Source organism: Hemiscyllium ocellatum, chromosome 13 (assembly GCF_020745735.1).
Source record: "Hemiscyllium ocellatum isolate sHemOce1 chromosome 13, sHemOce1.pat.X.cur, whole genome shotgun sequence".
Classification (NCBI taxonomy): Eukaryota; Metazoa; Chordata; class Chondrichthyes; order Orectolobiformes; family Hemiscylliidae; genus Hemiscyllium; species Hemiscyllium ocellatum.
Genome location: NC_083413.1, coordinates 73487733 through 73503946, shown reverse-complemented (window position 1 = coordinate 73503946; position 16214 = coordinate 73487733). Strand labels below are relative to the sequence as shown.

Here is a 16214-nt window from a genome sequence, read left to right as displayed (position 1 = left end):
GCTGTGTTTTTCTAACAGGTCAATCTTTGACCAATCGGAGCCAATTTGCCTGGTTTAAAATGGAAACCAAACTTGGTAGTTAACTGTCATTCATCATTAGCTGTTGCACATTTCATGGCAATGCTTTAACTAATCAGAATCCAGTTGCCAACCAACATCCTCTCATGCAGTATAGATACTGCTTTCCTTTTATAATGTTAATTCTTGTGAATTGTCCTGAAGAGTGCAATTTGAACGTCTTCCACAAAATGTTTTTTTCTCAGCTGTATTCAATTTCATTTCAAGTATAGTTTTTGTAGGTTAGGAAACATGATAACTGATTATCACTCATTAAACTCCCATAAACATTATTATGACAATATAATTTGCAGTTGGCTAATCTTCAAATTGATTTAATGATTAATTTGGCCTGGATGCCAGAAAGAACGTTCCTCTTTTTCTTTGGAACAATGCCATGAAATGTTTATCTTTACTATCCTGAGACGGTAAACCGTGCCTCAGGTTAAAAGTCAATGGGCAGAGATCAGGAGCAGGAATCCTGGAATGCGCCACTTCCAAAGCAGGGGTGTGGAATGAACCTGCACTCATTCAACATTAAATGCTGCCAGGTGCAAAACCTGAACGAATGGATTTTTGCTTTGGACACCGCTCTTACCTTGGGGAGTGGGCGACGAGGAGTTTCAAACATGATGAGTCTCCCTTTGCTGCTGCGTAGTGCGCTGGCACTGCACCATTGTCCGTCTCCATCGTGGCGTCACAGCCCTCCTGTAGCAACCACTGGACTGTGTCTGGTCGGCCAAACCGAGCTGCCAGGTGGAGGGTAGACGCGCCGTAGTCATCGCGGGCCTAGAGAGGAAACGTGTTGGTCAGCATGCTTCAGGAGACCCCACCAGAGTTCCCAGCTCTTCCTGTGCAGGCTAATATACTACCTCTGCTTATTCTAGTGGGAAATGTGTTCAGTTTGAATCCAGTTCTGGGAACATGTTGAACTGCAGCTCCATATTGCTTCTAACTGAGTGTTAGTTCATTACCGTTTTAATAATTTCTCTTAGTCTGACCCCAAAGCTAACCTGAGCATCCTCAGATCAGGATGATTTTCTGCAATCTCCAATACAAACAGCCATTGACATGGGGAAACTGAGGGACCAGAACAGAATCAGCACAATTAGAGGTTTAAGAATCTTTTGGCAAAGTATTACTGAAGGATGTGGGCCAAGCTGCAGGTAGGTGGGACAAGTTTAGTTTGAGATTATGGTTTGCATGGACTGGTTGGACCAAAGGGTCTGCTTTCATGCTGTATGACTCCAGAACTGATTCCACACCAGAACATTTTGCCCCAGATCATTAATCACAGCTACACTGCAACCTTCCTTTATTAACGAAGCTGCCCCACCTCCTTTTTGCTGACTTTTGGGGCAAGTTAAATACCCTTTAAAATTGCTCAGTCCTGGTCACCCTGCAACTACATTCCTGTACTAGCTATCAATGACATATATTTTACATTTGTAGTTGTGGTGAGCTGCTGTGGTACAGGGACAGCCATTATGAGCACGAGGAATTTCTGCACATCTTTAGGCTGTTGAGTACTCCAATCAGCATTGAGTGTTGCAGTGTTGTTATTTTCAAATCCAATTCTTCAGGTGTGTTATGATACATCGCTGGAGCTGGTGGGATTTGAACCCTGGCCTCCTAGCTCACTTTAGGGACATAAGCACTGCAGCACACAACAGCCATTGAGTGTTTGAGTGTAAATATTCCCAGCTTCTGTTCCCCTTCTTAAAGGTCAGTGTTTAACGTAGTGCTATTCTTCAGTGGATCCTCTCTCACTACATCGGGACCAGAACTATACATTGTCCTCTCTCTGAGACTGAACCACGTGAAACTATTTAGTTAGGCTAATTTTGCTTGCTGTGGTAGGGATTAGCAGCCAGTGTCTCCAAACTCTTTCAGTGACTTCTAGAGAGGTCAGTTTGCACAATCTCAGTCTTCAAAGAAAACAGAACAATTTGTCATTGGTCAGTGCAGCTTGCCAACACCGTTTTTGTTCCTGGTCCATTCCTTCCCAGGCAAAGTATGAGGTGCTGTTTCTCCAGTTTCCATTTGGTCTCACTCTGACAGTGGAGGAACCTAAGGATGGGCATGTCGCCAGGTGAGTGGGAGGGGGAATTGAAATGGACGGTAACTGGGGAGACCGAATGCAGATTCATGGCCACCAGTTCACAGAGCATCTAATCTCTGCAAGCATTAACAAACCCAACCTTCTTATTGCCATCCATTTCAATACACCTCCCACTCTATCAGCGACATGTCCATCCGTGGCCTCCTCCACTATCAGAGTGAAGCCAAACAGAAACTGGAGGAACAACATCTTATATTTTGCCTGGGACGCTCACAGCCCAATGGCCTCAATATCAACTTCACCACCTTCAAACCACCCCTCCCCCCACCCTTTCCCACCACCTTCAAAACCCTCTTCCCCCATTCTTATCTCACTAGCTTCAAAATCCTCCCCCATCCTTATCCCATCACCATCAAAACCCCCTCCCTCACCCTGGTGCTGGACCCTACCAGGGAGAAGACAATTCTGGATCTGGTATTGTGCAACAAACCAGAATTGATCAGGGACGTCGAAGTGAAGGAGCCATTAGGAGGTAGTGACCATAAAACAATTAGCCTCAATCTGCAATTTGAGAGGGAGAAGGTATAATCGGTAGCGACAATATTTCAGTTGAATAAAGGGGAACTATGGAGCTATGAGGGAGGAGCTGGCCAAAGTTCAATGGTGCAATACCTTAGCAGGGATGACAGTGGAGGAACAATGGCAGATATTTCTGGGTATAATGCAGAAGATGCAGGATCAGATCAAGAAAGATCCTATGAGGAGATAGGGGTGGCCGTGGCTGACGAGGGAAGTTAAGAAACATACAAAGTCAAAAGAGAAAAAGTATAACACAGAAAAGATGAGTGGGAAAACAGAGCACTGGGAAGCTTTAAAAGAACAACAGAAGATTATTAAGAAGGAAATTAGATTAGATTACCTACATTGTGGAAACAGGCCCTTTGGCCCAAGGAGTCCACACCGACCCTCCGAAAAGCAACCCATCCAAATCGATTCCCTGACACCCAACACTATGGGCAATTTAACATGGCCAGTTCACCTAACCTGCACATTTTTGGACTGTGGGAGGAAACCAGAGGAAGCCCACGCAGAGAAGGTGCAAACTCCACACAGACAGTTGCCTGAGGTGGGAATTGAACCCGGGTCTCTGGCACTGTGAGGCAGCAGTGCTAACCACTGTGCCACTGTGCCGCCCATATATGCAGAGAAAAAATGAGTACGAAGGTAAACTGGCCAAAAATATAAAGGAGGATAGTAAAAGCTTTGTTAGGTATGTGAAAGGGAAAAAAATGGTTAAGACTAAAATTGGGCCCTTGAAGACAGAAACAGGGGAATATATTACGGGGAACAAAGAAATGGCAGAAGAGTTGAATGGGTACTTCAGATCTGTGTTCACTGGGGAAGACACAAGCAATCTCTCAGAGTTAACAGTGGCTGAAGGACCTGAACTGAAGGGAATTTATATTTGCCAGGATTTGGTGTTGGAGAGACTGTTAGGTCTGAAGGTTGATAAGTCCACGGGGCCTGATGGTCTACAACCCAGGGTACTGAAGGAGGTGGCTCTAGAAATCGTGGATGCGTTAGTGATTATTTTCCAGAGTTTGATAGATTCAGGATCAGTTCCTGCAGATTGGCGGGTGGCTAATGTTGTACCACTTTTAAGCAAGAGAGAAAGCAGGAAATTATAGACCAGTTAGTCTGACCTCAGTGGTGAGAAAGATGCTGGAGTCAATTATAAAGGATGAAATTACGGCACATCTGGATAGCAGTAACAGGATAGGTCAGAGTCAGCATGGATTTATGAAGGGAAATTATGCTTAACTAATCTACTGGAATTTTTTGAGGATGTAACTCTGAAGATGGATGAGGGAGATCCAGTGGATGTAGTGTACCTGGACTTTCAGAAAGCCTTTGATAAAATCCCACGTAGGAGGTTAGTGAGCAAAATTAGGGCACATGGTATCGGGGGCAAAATACTAACTTGAATTGAAAGTTGGTTGGCTGATAGGAAACAGAGTAGTGATAAATGGCTCCCTTTCAGAATGGCAGGCAGTGACCAGTGGGGTACCGCAGGGATCAGTGCTGCGACCGCAGCTTTTTACAATATATATTTGTGATATAGAAGATAGTATTAATAGTAAAATTAGCAAATTTGCTGATGATACTAAGCTGGGTGGCAGGGTGAAATGTGAGGAGGATGTTAGGAGATTACAGGGTGACCTGGACAGGTGACCTGGTCAGATGCATGGCAGATGCAGTTTAATGTGGATAAATGTATGGTTATCCACTTTGGTGGCAAGAACAGGAAGGCAGATTACTGTCTAAATGGAGTCAAGTTAGGTAAAGGGGCAGTACAAAGAGATCTGGGTGTTCTTGTACCCCAGTCAATGAAGGTAAGCATGCAGGTACAGCAGGTAGTGAAGAAAGCTAATAGCATGCTGGCCTTCATAACTAGAGGGATTGAGTATAGAAGCAAAGAGGTTCTTCTGCAGCTGTACAGGGCCTGGTGAGACCACACCTGGAATATTGTGTGCAGTTCTGGTCTTCAAATTTGAGAAAAGACATTCTGGCTATTGAGGGAGTGCAGCGTAGTTTCACGAGGTCAATTCCTGGAAAAGTGGGACTATCTTATGTTGAAAGATTGGAGCGACTGGGCTTGTATACCCTTGAGTTTAGAAGACTGTGAGGGGATTTGATTGAGACGTATAAGATTATTAAAGGATTGGACACATGAAACATGTTTCCACTGATGGGTGAGTCCCGAATCAGAGGACACAGCTTAAAAATAAGGGGTAGGCCATTTAGGACAGAGATGAGGATAAACTTCTTCAACCAGAGAGTGGTGGCTGTGTGGAATGCTCTTCCCCAGAGGGCAGTGAAGGCCCAGTCTCTGGATTCATTTAAGAAAGAGTTGGATAGAGCTCTCAAGGATGGTGGAATCAAGGGATATGGAGATAAGGCAGGAATAGGATACTGATTGAGGATGATCAGCCATGATCATAATGAATGGTGGTGCAGGCTCGAAGGGCAGAATGGCCTACTCCTGTACCTATTGTCCATTGTCTATTGTCTTATCCCACCACCTTCAAAGCCCCCCTCCCCAACCCTTATCCCACCACCTACAAAACCTTCTCCCCCACCTTTATCCTACCACCTTCAAAACCCTCCTCCCACACCCTTATCCCACCACCTTCAAAACCCCCTCCCCCACCCTTATTCCATGTCTAGCCACACCCCTTCTTCTCCTCACCCCCCCCTTTCTGACCTCACCGTCCATCTTCCTACTCATCTATCTGCTCCAACCTTTCCCACTGACCAATCACAATAGCCCCCCATCTGCATTCATCTATCACCATCCCACCTACCCTTATCCCCGCCCCACCCTCCATGTAATTCTCGGCTCCTGCCCCTTCCCCACACCTGACCAAGGGTTTTGTCCCAAGGCGTTGATTTTCCTGCTTCTCTGATGCTGTCTGACCTGCTGCGTTTTTCCAGCTTCACATCTGTTGACTCTGGCTTCCAGCACCTGCTGTCCTCACTGTCTCCCAGTTCATCCCTCTCAGTTTGAAGAACGGTCTATAGACTGGCTATGATTCTGTCTTGAATTTGAAGATATTAATACTGCCCCGATTCCTGATGGCCTTCACATCCAATGATGCTATGTGTCCCCAGTCCAGAGCAAAGTTTTTGCTGATATCCAAAGCTTCCGGTGAGTTCCCCTGTGTGTAATGGTGTTTAAAGTTGGTTAAAACCCCACCAGGAACTTCAGAGTGTGTCCCCTGCTGTAAAATCAGATTAGGCTCTATCTCTTAGGCCCCATTCCTCTCTATTACCCCAGTCCTTCAGAACACCAGCCAATGTAACTCCTGACCAGCTTCCTCAGCCAGTCTGGCCCCATCATTCCCAAGGTCTTCCCTTTGATTACTGTCACACTGTTTTCTCTCAAATCCACAGACCCATTTCTGAACATGTCCTTCCTGAAACAAGCTTTTTATTTGTTGCCATTGCTTGTTCATATCCCAATAACATGCAAATCCCCAAGACTCCGAACTTAACACGGTTTTTCTCTCTCCACAAATGTTTTCAGACCTGTAGAGTTTCTGCAGCGTTCTTATGTTTATATCCTATTAAAATGCAAATGCAATGTCTGACCCATATTAAATCCCTAAATAGCTGCATCAGCAGGACTAGACTGTCTTCTTACATAGGGTGGCAGCTCCTGTAAGTCTAGTTCTGAAATATAATTAACAATTCCTGTATATCCCCTAGTATCAATGATAGCTGTTCTGTTATATACGGTGCAGCTCCTGTAGCTCTAGTTCTGAAATATAATTTACAATTTCCATATATTTCCTATATCAGTGATAAACGTTCCCATACATAAGGTACAGCTCCAGTGGTTTTAGTTCTTATGTATACACTAATTTACAATTCCTGGACATTTCCAACAACAGTAATAAACGTTCCCATACATTGGATAATGCTCCCGAGGATCTAGACCCTGAATACCTGTATATAATTTACGATTCCTGCACATTTCCTACACCAGTAATAAACATTCCCATACACTGGTTACAGCTCCCGAGGGTCCAGATCCGATGTATAGTATTATTTACAATTCCTGTACATTTCCTGCACCAGTAATAATCGTTCCCACATATTGGGTGCAGCTCCTGAGGGTCTAGTTCCTGCAGAGTCCTATAACAGGACGGTCCATTCCCTGTTTACTGTCTCTGACCCTCTCCTGCCTGTCACTTACTGACCGTAAGTCCAACTTGTTGGGAGTGCCTGCCTGGTTGGAAGTAACTAAGTGTTGCAGTGTTTACTCGCGGTGTCTGGAGTCACCTACATTAATGTCACAGCCAGCGACCCGGGTCAGCCACTGCAGCGCCTCGATGTTCCCGGTGGCCGCGGCATCGTGGCAGGGAGTCGCTCCGTTTTTCGCTCGCTTGTTCGCCGGCAGCTTCGCCTGGGTGACCAGGAACTTCAGACAGTCCAACCTGCCCGCCCTGGCAGCGTGATGGACCGGGCTAGCCCCCAGCTGATCCTCGATGCTCTCGGTCAGCTCGCCACTGGCTTCCAGGCTCTTCAGAGTCTCCAGGTCCCCATTCTTAGCAGCGAGCAGGCAGCGCTGAGAAACCATGGCTGGGGGAGCAACATGAACCATTTGTCCTTGTGCCGGCTCCCTGCTCCCCTCACGTACTGAGGAGCTGCTTCTGTCAGAGCACGGACACTGGCTCTTCCGTGACTGGCTCGGCTGCTGTCAAATACTCAGGTTAAAGTGCAATGTTCACTCAACTCGCTGTAAAACGCGTGATATTAACAATGTACCTAACCCCTGCCCTTGTGAATAAAGGTCAGCCTTCCTGACCAACTCAAAGCTCATCGTTCGCTTTCTCCAATGGATCCATTTTCTGGCTTGCCTCTGTGATATCACCTTGATGTTCCCTCCTCCCTCTCTGTCTCTCTCTGACAGGCTGCTGGCCTGTCACTCTGAGTGCAGGCTGAACAAGAGGGAGTGATGCCCCTCAACTGCTGGCTCTGTCAGCCAGGTATTAAAGTAAAGGGCAAACCCAGGGAATGTTGCAGAAACTCAGCAGGTATGGCAGCATCTGTGTGTGAGTGAGTGAGAGAGAGAGAGAGAAAAATAGAGTTAACGTTTCCAGTCTGAAATAGCTTGCTGGGTTTCTTTTATGTTTCAGATTTCCACCACCCACAGTATTTTGCTTTTATTTGACAGTGGAATATGGGGACCGGGTGCCTGAGCATCTGCACCTTTAAAAAATACATATACAGTGGTTTGTCGTCATCACTGGCTGGGCCAGTCTGTCTCACTCTCTGTGAAGTACCCTGGAGAAGGTGCTGGTGAGCTGCCTACTTGAACTATTACAATATGTGTGGTATGGGAACACTTACACTATAGGGGAGGGGAGTCTCTGTATGTTGACCCAGTAGTGCTGAATAAACAGTGATACAGGTCATGGTGCTGAGTGGCTTGGAGAGGGACTTGCGAGACGTGGCATTACCATGTCTCTGCTGCCCTTGTCCACGCAGTTGGCAGAGGTTGTGGGTTTAGAAGGTGCTGTCTAAGGAGCCTTGGTGAGTTTCTGCAATGCATCTTGCAGCAGCTGGACACCATTCATCGGTAATGGAGGGAATGAACGTTTATGCTTGTGGCAAGATCAAATGCGCTACTTTGTCCTGGATGGTTTCAAGCTTCCTCAACATTGTTGCAGGGAGCTACACTCATACAGGCAAGTGGAGGGTATTCCATCACACTCTTAATTACTGTCTTGTAGAGAGTTGACAAGATTAAGGGAGCCATGAGATGAGTTACACACTGCTGAATTCCTAGACTCTGACCTGCCCTTGAGGCCACAGCATTTATATAGGGTCACAGAGATGTACAGCATGGAAACAGACCCTTTGGTCCAACTTGTCCATAATGACCAGATATCACAACCGATGTTTGGTCCAATTCAATTTCTGATCAAAGGTAACCCCCAGGATGTTGACAGTAGAGTGTCTAATAATGGTAATGCTATTGAATCATAGAGTCATAGAGATGTACAGCATGGAAACAGACCCTGCAGTCCAACCCGTCCAGGCCAACCAGATATCACAACCCAATCTAGTCTCACCTAGCCCCATCCCTCCAAACCTTTCCTATTCATATACCCATCCAAATGCCTTTTAAATGTTGCAATTGTACCAGCCTCCACCATTTCCTCTGGCAGCTCATTCCATACATGTACCACCCTCTGCGTGAAAATGTTGCCCCTTAGGTCTCTTTTATATCTTTCCCCTCTCACTCTAAACCTATGCCCTCTAGTTCTGGAGTCCCCCATCCCAGGGGAAAGACTTTGTTTATTTATCCTATCCATGCGCCTCATGATTTCGTAAATCTCTATAAGGTCTCCCCTCAGTCTCCGACGCTCCAGGGAAAACAGCCCCAGCCTTGTCAGAGGCAAATGCCTAGATTCTGTTTTGTTGAAGATGGTCACTGCCTGGTATTTGTGTGAAGCAAATGTTACTTGCTGCTTATTATCTCTAGTCTGAATATTTCCTAGGACTTTGCTACATATGGACATGACCTGAACAGTATCTGAGAAATTGCAATTTGTTTTTTAACTCATGTTTAACATCAAATCCCGATGATGCTTCCCAGTTTGAGAGAGGATACCCCAGGTGTGGAGGGATGACCTCCTCCCTGTCTTTATTCACCCATCTTCTCAGTTGATCACAAGATGAAGTTAAAAATGGATCCCTTTCCTTTGGAAACCTTTCTCCTAAACCCAAATAAACCTGCATTTTAAAGGATCAGTTGTGTTAGGGGATTCTGTAGTCCAAGATACAGAGAGACGTTTCTGTGGCCAGCAGAGAAAAAGCAGAATGGTGTGTTGTTTCCCTGGTGCCAGGATCAAGGATGTCTCAGGGAGGGTGCCGAATGTTCTCACGGGGGAGAGGGGCCAGCAGGAGGTCATTGTCCACATTGGAACCAATGATATAGGAAGGGAAAAGGTTGAGATTCTGAAGGGAGATTACAGAGAGTTAGGCAGGAATTTAAAAAGGAGGTCCTCAAGGGTAGTAATATCTGGATAACTCCCAGTGCTACAAGCAAGTGAGGGCGGAATAGGAGGATAGAGCAGATGAATGCATGGCTGAGGAGCTGGTGTATGGGAGAAGGATTCACAATTTTGGACCATTGGAATCTCTTTTGGGGTAGAAGTGACCTGTACAAGAAGGACGGATCGCACCTAAATTGGAAGGGGACTAATATACTGGCAGGGAAATTTGCTAGAACTGTTTGGGAGGATTTAAACTAGTAAGGTGGGAGGATGGGACCCAGGGAGATAGTGAGGAGACAGATCAATCTGAGACTGGTACAGTTGAGAACAGAAGTGAGTCAAACAGTCAGGGCAGGCAGGGACAAGGTAGGACTAATAAATTAAACTGTATTTATTTCAATGCAAGGGGCCTAACAGGGAAGGCAGATGAACTCAGGGCATGGCTAGGAACATGGGACTGGGATATCATAGCAATTACAGAAACATGGCTCAGGGATGGGCAGGGCTGGCAGCTAGATGTTCCAGGATACAAATGCTACAGGAAGGATAGAAACGGAGGCAAGAGAGGAGGGGGAGTGGCATTTTTGAAAAGTGATAGCATTACAGCTGTGCTGAGGGAGGATATTCCCTGAAATACATCCAGGGACGTTATTTGGGTGGAACTGAGAAATAAGAAAGGGATGATCACGTTATTGGGATTGTATTATAGACCCACTAATAGTCAGAGGGAAATTGAGAAATAAACTTGTAAGGAGATCTCAGCTATCTGTAAGAATAATAGGGTGGTTATGGTAGGGGCTTTCAACTTTCCAAACATCGACTGGGACTGCCATAGTGTTAAGGGTTTAGATGGAGAGGAATTTCTTAAGTGCATACAAGACAATTTTCTGATTCAGTATGTGGATGTACCTACTAGAGAAGGTGCAAAACTTGACCTACTCTTGGGAAATAAGGCAGGGCAGGTGACTGAGGTGTCAGTGGGGGAGAACTTTGGGGCCAACGACCATAATTCTATTCGTTTTAAAACAATGATGGAAAAGCATAGACCAGATATAAAAGTTGAAGTTCGAAATTGGAGAACTTTCAAAAGCTGATTGGAGGCAGATGTTCACAGGTAAAGGGACGGCCAGAAAATGGGAAGCCTTCAGAAATGAGATAACAACAATCCAGAGAAAGTATATTCCTGTCAGGGTGAAAGGGAAGGCTGGTGGGTACAGGGAATGCTGGATGGCTAAAGAAATTGAGGGTTTGGTGAAGAAAAAGAAGGAAGCATATGTCAGGAATAGGCAGGATAGATCGAGTGAATCCTCAGAAGAGTATAAAGGAAGTAGGAGTATACTTAAGAGGGAAATCAGGAGGGCAAAAAGGGGACATGAGATAGTGTTGGCAAATAGAATTATGGAGAATCCAAAGGGATTTTACAAATATATTAAGGGCAAACAGGTAACTAGGGAGAGAATAGTGCCCCTCAAAGATCAGCAAGGCGGCCTTTGTGTGGAACCGCAGAAAATGGGGGAGATACTAAATGAATATTTTGCATCAGTATGTGGAAAAGGATAGGGAAATAGATGGTGACATCTTGCAAAATGTCCAGATTACAGAGGAGGAAGTGCTAGATGTCTTGAAACGGTTAAAGGTGGATAAATCCCCAGGACCTGATCAGGTATACCCAAGAACTCTGTGGGAAGCTACAGAAGTGATTGCTGGGCCTCTTGCTGAGATATTTGTATCATCGATAGTCACAGGTGAGGTGCCGGAAGACTGGAGGTTGGCAACGTGGTGCCACTGTTTAAGAAGGGTGGTAAGGACAAGCCAGGGAACTATAGACCGGTGAGCCTGAACTTGGTGGTGGGCATGTTGTTGGAGGGAATCCTGAGGGACAGGATGTACATGTATTTGGAAAGGCAAGGACTGACTTGGGATAGTCAACATGGTTTTGTGCGTGGGAAATCATGTCTCACAAACTTGATTGAATTTTTTGAAGAAGTAACAAAGAAGATTGATGAGAGCAGAGCAGTAGATGTGATCTATATGGACTTCAGTAAGGCGTTCGACAAGATTCCCCATGGGAGACTGGTTAGCATGGTTATATCTCATGGAATACAGGGAGAACTAGCCATTTGAATACAGAACTGGCTCAAAGGTAGAAGACAGAGGGTGGTGGTGGAGGGTTGTTTTTCAGACTGGAGGCCTGTGACCAGTGGAGTGCCACAAGGATCGGTGCTGGGTCCTCTACCTTTTGTCATTTATATAAATGATTTGGATGCGAGCATGAGAGGTACAGTTAGTAAATTTGCAGATGACACCAAAATCGGAGGTGTAGTGAACAGCGAAGAGGGTTACCACAGATTAAAACAGGATCTTGACCAGATGGGCCAATGGGCTGAGAAGTGGCAGATGGAGTTTAATTCAGATAAATGCGAGGTGCTGCGTTTTGGGAAAGCAAATCTTAGCAGGATTTATACACTTAATGGTAATGTCCTAGGGAGTGTTGCTGAACAAAGAGACCTTGGAGTGCAGGTTCATAGCTCCTTGAAAGTGGAGTTGTAGATAGATAGGATAGTGAAGAAGGCGTTTGGTATGTTTTTCTTTATCGGTCAGAGTATTGAGTACAGGAATTGGGAGGTCATGTTGCGGCTGTACAGAACATTGGTTAGGCCACTGTTGGAATATTGCGGGCAATTCTGGTCTCCTTCCTCTCGGAAAGATGTTGTGAAACTCGAAAGGATTCAGAAAAGATTTACAAGGATGTTGCCAGGGTTGGAGGATTTGAGCTATAGGGAGATGCTGAACAGGCTGGGGCTGTTTTCCCTGGAGCGTCGGAGGCTGAGGGGTGACCTAATAGAGGTTTACAAAATTATGAGGGGCATGGATAGGATAAATAGACAAAGTCTTTTCCCTGGAGTTGGGGAGTCCAGAATTTGAGGGCATAGGTTTATGGTGAGAGGGGAAAGATATAAAAGAGACCTAAGGGGCAACTTTTTCACGCAGAGAGTGGTATGGAATCAACTGCCAGAGGATGTGGTGGAGGCTGGTACAATTGCAACATTTAAGAGGCATTTGGATGGGTATATGAATACGAAGGGTTTGGAGGGATATGGGCCGGGTGCTGGCAGGTGGGACTAGATTGGGTTGGGATATCTGGTCAGCATGGATGGGTTGGACCGAAGGGTCAGTTTCCATCTCTATGACTCTATGACCCAATTTAACCAGGCCTTCTTGAGCTGACAAAGAGTGAGTTTATTAAATATCAAGCCTAAAGTCATAGAATCATGCAGCACAGAAACAGCCCCTTCAGTCCAACCAATCCATAATCCCAAACTAAACTAGGACACCTGCCCACGCTTGGCTCATATCTCTCCACACATTTTGTATTCATGTACTCATCTAAATGTCTTTTAAACATTTTAACATATCCACTTCCTCTGGAGGATCATTCCATGCATGAACCACAGTCTGCATTTAAAAATTGCCCTTCATGTCGTTTTAGAATCTTTCTCCTCTAATCTTAAAAATATGCCATCTGGTCTTGGAAACCCTCACCCTAGCAAAAAGACACCTGCTATTCACCTTATCTATACCCCTCATGATTTTATAAACCTCCATAAGGTCATCCCTCAACCCTCTATGCTCCATTGAAAGAAGTCCCAGCCTTTCCAGCCTCTCCTTATAACCCAAACCCTCCAATCACAGCAGCATCTTGGTAAATCTCCTCTGAACTCTCTCTAGAACTGGACACAGTATTCCAAAGGATAAAAGTTTAAGAAATTCAGGTTAATGTTTGAATTATTTGCAAAGAATGAATAGTTAAATAGTGCTGCTATTGCAGTGGACGTTATAGGTAGCATGGAGAGTGGAAGCTGAAGAGTCAGTTTCATGATCCTTAGTTTTTAGATTAGATTAGACTTACAGTGTGGAAACAGGCCCTTCGGCCCAACAAGTCCACACCGACCCGCCGAAGCGAAACCCACCCATACCCCTACATTTACCCCTTACCTAACACTACGGGCAATTTAGCATGGCCAATTCACCTGACCTGCACATCTTTGGACTGTGGGAGGAAACCGGAGCACCCGGAGGAAACCCACGCAGACACGGGGAGAACGTGCAAACTCCACACAGTCAGTCACCTGAGTCGGGAATTGAACCCGGGTCTCAGGTGCTGTGAGGCAGCAGTGCTAACCACTGTGCCACCGTGCCGCCCACACAGTTGTGCAGATTGGTTGAGATTCTGTTGTTTGGATTCCTTTGGAACATAATTGAACCCCAGTGTTCAGGGTGAGAGTGTCCTTTAGTTGTCATGTTTCCTTTTGTCTACTTTTCAGCACTCAGAATCAGAGGATCTTCCTTTTCCTGTAACAGAGGGGTGACTGGGGGGTAGTTCTTCCACTGTGATCCTCACAGTGAACTCAGACTGATACATACAAGAGCGAGAAAAAAATATTCACAGGAGGTTGCATGTTATTGAGCAGGGTTCATCAACCCCTCGTTATCTGTACAGCATTGGCTACAACTGTGGGAACTATGGATGCATGCAGTTCCAGGTGTTAACAAGTAAAATGTCATTGATGACGTGCACAAAGAAGAAGTGCAATTTTGAAACATGGTTCTAGGTGGGGTGGAGTGAAGAGAGTGAGGTCCAGGAACCAGAGACTGAGGGTCAAGGACTGGGTCGGGGAGAGTGTGAGAGAGGGAGGGACAGAGTGCAAGGAGGATTGGACAGACGGTGGGTCGAGAGAGTAAGGACCAGGGACCTGGGGGGTTGTGGTTATCAGACTTACCTGGGCAATTTTCCACATTGTGAGGTAGATGCCTGTGTTGTAACTACGTCAGAGTTTCTAGGCTAGGGGGTGCAACTACTTCTGGAGTACATATCTTTCGTACTACAGTCAGAATGTTGTCCAGCCCCATAACTTTTTCTATATTGAATACCTTCAGCCATTTCTTGATATCACAGGGAGTAAAACAAAATGGCTGAAAACTGACATCTGTGATGCTAGAGATGACAGGAAGAGGTCGTGATGTGTTATCTGAAATAGTTCCAATTTCTTCAGCTTTATCTTTACACTGATAAAGCTGGAGAAAGGATGGAGAGGTTCATGCAGCCTAACATCTGATACAGTCTGGACCAAATAATGGGCTGGAATGATCATGGCTGGTCTCAGTCATTTTTACATCACGGTTGCAGTAAGCAGCAAGATTACTGGAGACAGCTAAGAACCCACCAATCTTGGTGAGTGTTTCCACACAGGCAAAACCAGGTCTCAGGAGAAATGCTGACATTTGGTTCCAAAGACAAGAACAAATTTCATCATCTCGCACCCAGGCCAAGTACAACACCAGCTCGATAAAAAGAGAAAAAATCCTCCACACTGTCCCTTTAGCAACTCCATGGAACACCAACATGAGATTTTCCATTTTTCAAATACGTTGTCTGAAATTGTTGATGCTGGCTTAGAGGCAATCCTTTTTAATGTGGACCCATTTCTACCAGAAACTGGACTGACTGCTTGAAGAACTGGTTGTCATCTATCAATTTAAATTGCATTTGACTCGTGGTCTGAGCATCTGCAAAGATAGTGCCTGACCCACTGTCCCAGCGAGTCCCAGAGTGTGAAAGGACAGTGCCTGACCCACTGTCCCAGCGAGTCCAAGAGTGTGAAAGGACAGTGCCTGACCCACTGTCCCAGCGAGTCCGAGAGTATGAAAGGACAGTGCCTGACCCACTGTCCCAGCGAGTCCGAGAGTGTGAAAGGACAGTGTCTGACCCACTGTCCCAGCGAGTCCCAGAATGTGAAGGACAGTGTCTGACCCACTGTTCCAGCCAGTCCCAGAGTGTGAAAGGACAGTGTCTGATCCACTGTTCCATACAGTCCCAGAGTGTGAAAGGACAGTATCTGACCCACTGTCCCAGCGAGTCCCAAGGTGTGAAAGGACAGTGGCTGACCCACTGTCCCAGTCAGTCCCAAAGTGTGAAAGGACAGTGTCTGATCCACTGTCCCATACAGTCCCAGAGTGTGAAATGACAGTGTCTGACCCACTGTCCCAGTCAGTCCCAGAGTGTGAAAAGACGATAAAAACTAAAGGAACTACGGATGCTGTAAAACAGAAACAAAAACAGAAATTGCTGGAAAAGCTCAGCAGGTCTGGTAGCATCTATGAAGAGAAATCAAAGTTAGCATTCACGTCCAGTGACCCTTCCTCAGAACTGATGGTAGGTAGGAAAATGTTTTTTTATATGCAGAACACAGACGCTAAGTGAGGGAGTAAGGAGTAATTGTTAAGCGGGGATTGAGCCCAAAGAGAGAGAAGAACAATTGGACGGGCAAAGGAATCGATAACAATCTGGCTGTTAATGGAGACTGTTAGTGGCTAACAATAGGTAGTGTATAATAGCAGACTAACTGATAACAAGGCCTGGTGTGTGGGATATGGTGCTTGGACATGGGAGAGTTCAGGCCCTAAAATTATTGAACTCGATATTGAGTTCAGAGGGCTGCAGGGTCTCCAAGTGGAAAATGAGGTGT

The 16214-nt window shown here is 45.6% G+C and overlaps 1 protein-coding gene across 1 annotated transcript in view; it reads right to left on the bottom strand.

Annotated features, from left to right (window-relative positions):
- Window positions 1–7506, bottom strand: part of LOC132821361 (espin-like) — a 70694-nt gene extending 63188 nt beyond the window's left edge. The window contains exons 1-2 of the mRNA XM_060833944.1: window positions 6969–7506; window positions 656–846 (exon numbers count right to left, since the gene is read on the bottom strand). Coding sequence (XP_060689927.1) covers window positions 656–846; window positions 6969–7286 — 509 coding nt within the window. The 5' untranslated portion in view covers window positions 7287–7506. The remainder of the gene's footprint in view (window positions 1–655; window positions 847–6968) is intronic.
- Between the last annotated feature and the right edge of the window lie 8708 nt (window positions 7507–16214).